The 6,633-nt window shown below is 56.7% G+C and overlaps 1 protein-coding gene across 1 annotated transcript in view; it reads right to left on the reverse strand.

Moving 5' to 3' along the window:
• Window positions 1-6,633, reverse strand: part of SLC8B1 (solute carrier family 8 (sodium/lithium/calcium exchanger), member B1) — a 25,184-nt gene that overhangs the window by 8,246 nt on the left and 10,305 nt on the right. The window contains exons 8-13 of the mRNA XM_015567280.1: window positions 6,372-6,479; window positions 5,902-5,964; window positions 5,244-5,374; window positions 3,108-3,249; window positions 2,729-2,850; window positions 602-755 (exon numbers count right to left, since the gene is read on the reverse strand). Coding sequence (XP_015422766.1) covers window positions 602-755; window positions 2,729-2,850; window positions 3,108-3,249; window positions 5,244-5,374; window positions 5,902-5,964; window positions 6,372-6,479 — 720 coding nt within the window. The remainder of the gene's footprint in view (window positions 1-601; window positions 756-2,728; window positions 2,851-3,107; window positions 3,250-5,243; window positions 5,375-5,901; window positions 5,965-6,371; window positions 6,480-6,633) is intronic.

Genomic DNA, 6,633 nt, shown 5'->3' on the forward strand with positions numbered 1-6,633 from the left:
CGAGCGTCCATGCAGGAGAGGGGAGCCGCACTGGGCTTCCACAGAACCTTCTGGCTCAGGGCATCCCGATGCCCAGTGATGGTCACTCCAAAAGGTCAGTGGGGCCCTGGCCACTGTGGTTCAGTTGGTTGAGTGGTGTCACACCATATACCAAGCGGTCGCTGGCTCAATTCCCAGTCAGGGCACATGCCCAGGTTGTGGGCTCCATCCCCAGTCAGGGGTGTGCAGGATGATGTTTCTCTCTCTCTCTCTCGCGCTCTCTCTCTCGCTCTCTCTCTCGTCTCTCTCTCTCTCGCGCTCTCTCTCTCGCTCTCTCTCTCGTCTCTCTCTCTCTCGCGCTCTCTCTCTCGCTCTCTCTCTCGTCTCTCTCTCTCTCGTTCCTCTCTCTCTCTCTCGTTCCTCTCTCTCTCTCTCGTTCCTCTCTCTCTCTAATCAATAAAAACATATTTAAAAAGAAATAAATAAAAACGTCAGCGGGCGCTAAGCCCGTGCTGAGGGAAGTGCCCTGGACGTCCCTGCCCTGTGCCACTCTGGCTGGGGGAGCGAAGGGCAGGGATGTGGCTGTGCTCACCCCGCCCCCGCCCCCCGAGTCCCCAGTCACCTCCGACGCTGTTCCCCCAGGCCAGCAGCGTGAGGCCCAGGACGGTGTTGCTCAGCCGGAAGACCACGCCCAGGGACCGCAAGATGTTCACCACTTCCGTGGCGGCCGCGTTGATCCACAGGGCGCTGGTCAGGAAGCCCAGGAAGGCGAAGATCTGGGGAGGGGACAGCGTGCGGATGGGACCAAGGCCGCCCCCAGCAGACACAGCCTCAGTTCCTCATCTGTGAAATGGGGCGGTAACAGTGCCTACTTCTCGAGGTTGTCATGAGCCCATAATGAGTTAATAGATGCAAGGAAACCAGAGCCAAGCACACAGTAAGTGCTCGATACAATGTTAGCTGAATATTGCTATTTTGTGAAGAGGTTCCCATAGTTTTCATCAGATTTCTGGTCTACAGGCCAAATGCCACGGATCACCACAAAAAGAAGCTCCCTGCCCTGGCTGGGGTGGCTCAGTGGACAGAGTGCCGACCTATCGACTGAAGGGTCCCGGGTTCGATTCAAGTCAGGGACACATGCCAGGTTGCGGGCTCAGTCCTTAGTGGGGACATGCAAGAGGCAGCCAATCAATGCTTCTCTCTCATCACTGATGTTTCTATCTCTCTCTCCCATTTTTATCTCTCTCCTTTTCCCTTTCTCTCTGAAATCAATAGATATATATAAACTGTTAGGAGTCCCTCCCCAAGCCCCCAACCTTCACCCCAGCCCCTCCCCTCTACTTCCTGTCTCTGTGGATCAGACATGTCATATAAGTGGCCTCACTGACTTCCACAATGTGTGGTCCTGTGTGACCACGTGTTCACTTAGCACCACGTTTTCAAGGTCCATCCCTGCCGAAGCATGTGTCAGACTTCAAGGACTAGTAAGAAACACAGCTGAAAAGCATTTCTCTACATGAGCAATGAGCTGGGAGTTCGAGCCCTCTGGGTTGGTACATCCACTCCAAGTTTCTCAAAATAAAAACCACAATTTTTTTTCATCAATAAAAAATTGAAGTGTCGCCGGGCGGGCGTGGCTCAGTGGTTGAGCTTCAACCTATGAACCAGGAGGTCACAGTTCAATTCCCCGTCAGGGCACAGGCCCAGCTGCAGGCTCGATCCCCGGTAGCGGGGAGTTTGCGTGCAGAAGGCAGCGGATGGCCTTTGAGAAGGTCAACACACTGCTACCATTTAACCCAGCAGTTCCGCTCCTAAAAGCACACCCAGGAGAAATGAACGCCGATGTCCACGCAAACACTGCTATACAGATGTTCACGGCAGCACAATTCATAACATCCCCGAGTGCAAACAACCCACATGCCCATCCCCAGATGGATGGACACACAAAAACGTGCTATGGCCGCATCATAGAATATTATTCAGCCACAAAAAAGACCTATTTACTGATGCATGTTACAATGTAGGTCATCTCTGAAAACATTTTGCTAATAAGGGAAAGAAGCCAGCCACAAAAGACCAGATTGTAGGGTTCCATTTATATAAAATGTCCAGAACAGACAAATCTATAGAGACAGAAGGCACCTGGGCAGTGGACAGGGGATGGAGGAAGAGGGGCGACAGGGTGGGACTGCTGGATATGGGTTTGCTTTCTGGGGTGATGAAAATGCCCTACAGTTGATAGAGGTGATGACTGTACAACTCTATGAATATGCGGCTGACCCGTGAACAATGCAGGGGCTGGGGGTGCCAACCCTGTGCGGTGGGAAAGTCATGTCTAACTACAGCTGCCCCTCTGCACCCACGGATTCCCAACTGTGGATCGAGAACACAGAGACCCTTGAACAACACGGATTTGGACGGTGTGGGTCTGCTTATAAGTTCAAGGGTCAAAAACTGTACTAAAAACCACTGAACTGTACATTTCAAATAGGTGATTTTATGGTATGGGAATTACATCTCAATAAAGTAAAGCTGCTACAAATAGAGAGAGAGAGAGAGAGAGAGAGAGGGAGAGAAAGAGAGAGAGAGAGAGAACCTTGAACAGGTATAATAGCCCTTAACCGTGGCTTTAAAGACCTGTCATTGCAGAAAGTGGTTCCTGGCCCAACGACCCCAGAGGCGCAGACATGACACCGGCCAGGAAGACCTCACGTCCCCCTCCCGGCCCGGAGACCCCCCGGATTCTTACCCAGTGAAACCTGGGGGGCTCGGTGTTGGACGTGGCAAAGAAGGTCACTGCAGCCCAGGCCGTGCCCGCGATCACCACTACGGCCCAGACGGGAAAGAGGCCGCCTATCTCATAGACGCCGTCTGCGGAGGGATGAGGAAGGGAGCCGGTGCTCTCCACAGCTCCTGCGTGACACCTCCTCCTGGAGGCCCGCCCAGAATGACGGGGGAAGTTGGGGTGAGACCATGACTAGGGAGGCTGGGGTCCCTTACACCAGCACATAGTCAGTGCCTGCTGGATGTCCAGGGTTCTGCTGCCGTGGTGTGGTTGACAAGAAAACGCAGGGATGTGGGTGGGAGGAGGGGTGTGGGCTGGCCTGGGGTGGGGGGCGGGTACTCACAGGCCCCCGACTGCAGCGTCAGGACCAAGACCAGGGGGCTGATCACCAGGTGCAGGCAGTTGAGGGGCCGCTTCCAGTTTCTGTCTTCCTTGTCGGGGTCCACCAGGGGGACGGTGAGCAGCAGCAGGAACTCCACAGGCAGCTGTCAAGTCCCAGAAAGCGGGAAGGTGTCACCAGGGAGATCCGTGTCTGGGCTGGCTGCACCCGGAACGCGGTTTCTCACGGTTTTTTTTAAGTTTATTTTATTTAAAAAATATATTTTTATTGATTTCAGAGAGGAAGGGAAAGGGAGAGAGAGAGAGAAACATCAGTGAGACTCATTGATCGGCTGCCTCCTATACGCCCCACACTGGGGATCGAGCCTGCAACCCGGGCCTGTGCCCTGACTGGGAATTGAACCGTGACCTCCTGGGTCATAGGTCAACACTAACTACTGAGCCACGCCGGCCGGGCTCGGTTTCTCAAGGACACGGCTGCTATCACCTGGATTAGGCTCCTGCTGCTGCATCATATCGCCACACACGGCTGCCCTGGGACCACGCAGACCTATTCCCTCCAGCTCTGGGGGACGGAATTCTAAAACCAAGGCTTCTTCTGGCAGCGGGAGGCGAGTTTCCTCGTCTGTTCCAGCTCCCAGGGCGCTGCCTGTGCTCCTTGGCCCGTCTCTCTGAGCTGTGCTCCTGGGGTCCCGTCTCCTGAGCTGACCCTCTGCCCCCCTTTCCCAGTGAAGACCCCTGTGGTGACACTGGGTCCCTGTAGATAATGCGGATAATCTTCCCATCTCGGGGCCCTGCACCACATCTGCCACACAAGGTAACAATTCCACGGGTTCTGGGGACCAGCACAGGGACATCTTGGGGTGGGGTGGGGGGGACATTATTCAGCCAACCACAGCGCCTCCTCCCCCAGTCCTGACAGCCATACCTTCCAGAGGAACACACTGGGGCTCAGAGAGGGCGAGGAACCTCTCTAAAGCCACACAGAAGGGTTTATGCAGCTTGGACAGGCCCCACCTCGTGTTTTTAGCCCGATTCGTAGGAACACTGGCCGAGTGCTCACTACGTGCTGGGCACCAGGCTCAGCCCTTCACACACATTAGTCTATTGAGCTGCCACAGTCACTGTGGGAGGCTGGATCCTGTTCCAATTCTTCCATCCCTTCCGGCAACGGAAACAAACACCCACACGCCTGGTCAAGTGACTAGAGTGTGGCAGGAGGTCGTCCCCTGTCCCATTCCTGTTGACCGAGGCCACGGCACTTGCTGCGACCGAAGGGCTGCTGGTGAATGGGAGGAGAGCAGAGGCTGCACATGTGCTTGTGCACTCTGCCTGGGTCTCTCCCGCCAAGAAAACAGCACAATCCCAAGAACCCACTGGCCGCGGACCACAGCCTGGAAAGAGAGTCACCCCTAGATGACCCAAAGGGTTGCCATCGTAAGTCCACGAGATTCTGGGGTCATTTGTTACGCAGCTTCGTTGCCACAGTAACTTCCTGATACAACCACTGCAGACGAAAGGCATTACCATTACCCCCAGTTGACAGTGGAGGAAAGTGAGGTTCAGAGAGGTGGTGTGACTTGCTCAAGGAGGTCATGATGCAGCCAGAGCCACCGTGGGGTGCAAATATAGTTCCTATGTGCCTGCCCGGACTGAGGGACCCTAAAATGGACACACGGTGGAGGTTCCAGGTTCCTCCAGGAGGAGAGAAGGGCTGTGAGTGTGCCCACTGACTTCTTGTCCGGGGGAGGGAAGGCATTTGGACGCCAGCCTGCGTAGCCCCGCTCACATCCAGCCCCCAGGGGTCATGCAGCCCAGGGACCTGACAGGTGATTAGAAAACTCTACCTTGTTCTCACTGGAACCCACCTTGACCCAGTCTCCCACCCAGACCCAGGTGCCCGCCCTCACCCAGGCAGGAGGGGTCCCCTCCTCTTCTCTCCCTGTCCCTGGGAAGACGCTCTCCTCCGTGGGGGACTGAGCCCCAGGTCAGGCCATCAGCCAAGCTCAATGACTCAGTTTCCCCACCAAGTCCCAGGTTATCTAGTTCCAGGAGGGTCTCGGCAGTCCTCGCCGAGTTAGAGAAGGTTGAGTGGCCACCGTCACGAAGCCAGGGGCCCAGTTCCGGGGCCCCCACCTACCTTGAGCACCTTGAGGACCCTCCAGTACGCCGGCTTGTTCCTCCACTTCCTGCAGTCCAGGGGGTTGAGGGCCTGGACCAGGATCTGAGCCGTGGTCTCCTGGTAGAAAAGCAGCGGCTGGTACTCTTCCCCTGGGAACAGGCAGGGAGGGGCAGGTGTCGGGCTGGCTCGACCTCCAGCAAAGCCCCTCCGCTCCCACCAGCCCCCCCACCCTCAGAAGGAGGAAGCAGCAGGGCCTGGTGGCGGGCAGGTGAACTGGCCCACAGGTTGGCCGGGTGCGGTGGGAGGGGAGGCTGGTTTGCAGCCTTGTTCCCGAGAAATGTGGCTCAGCTGAATATGAGCTGTACACTGACTTCACAGGGAGATAGGAATCAGATTGCACCAGAGTGTGGTCCCCATGTTGAGGCAAGCTGGTCTATTGCACTGTGTCAGTCAGTCAATCAGCTGCAGGCCTGTGTGGGAAGAATTAAACTTCCTGATGAGGCAACTTCCATTAGGCCAAAGGCAATTTTCTGGAAAAGCAGGCAGCTGTGAGCTATTAAAAGCCAAGTCTGATTGCAGCTGAGGCAGAGCTGTTACGTGAACCAGTAGCATGGAGGGCGGGGGAAGTTAGGCAATTTAAAATTCCAAGAAAAATAAAAAAGCTGTATAAGAACACGGTAGTCATAGCTGGTGGTGGTAGAAGACACCCGATCCTCCTCCTCGGAATCGGAGAGCATCTCTGGAGGAGGGAGGGGCGTGTCACCCCAGCCAGAGCCCAGACCCTCCCCATGCCCGCCCAGAGCAGCCCCTCCAGGCGGCTGGTAGGGTGCAGGGGCCAGACCCTCTGGAGTTGGGATGGCTCAGCCATCGCCACGCTCAGGAATCCTTACAGAGCCAGCAAGGCTAACGGGCAGAGCGCTTTTGAAGGGGAGGATGGAGCTAGTAGACGCGGACAAGGCCGGGGGGAGACCTCCCCAGCACAGGCAGGAGCACGAGGTGGGTCTTCGAGTAGAAAAAGCACGAAGAGGAGGTGGGCAATGGCCAAGGCCTCGGAGATGTCAGGCAACAGCGAAGGGCACGGGGAGGAGGGGGGACGGGGGGACAGCCTCCACGGGGCCTCTCGTGGGGGACAACACAGACCCTCACCTGGAGTAGCTGGCATGGAGGAGACCAGGGACCGCCTCCGCTGCCACCGGTAGATCCAGGTGCAGAGAACCACCGTGACCACGTAGAAAACATACAAGCCCAGGTAACCTGCAGCCGGGGGCACGCGTCACCTAGTGGCGTCCTGGCTGCAGGGCCCCGGGAACAGGGCTGCCCGTCCCATCCGCTGGAGCCTGTTGGTGGTGCTGTGTGTGTGCACCCTGCCCAGTGTCAGTAAGTGGAGCCCCCGCCGCCCTCCCCCGCC

This window comes from Myotis davidii, unplaced genomic scaffold (assembly GCF_000327345.1).
Source record: "Myotis davidii unplaced genomic scaffold, ASM32734v1 scaffold223, whole genome shotgun sequence".
In the NCBI taxonomy this organism is placed as follows: domain Eukaryota; kingdom Metazoa; phylum Chordata; class Mammalia; order Chiroptera; family Vespertilionidae; genus Myotis; species Myotis davidii.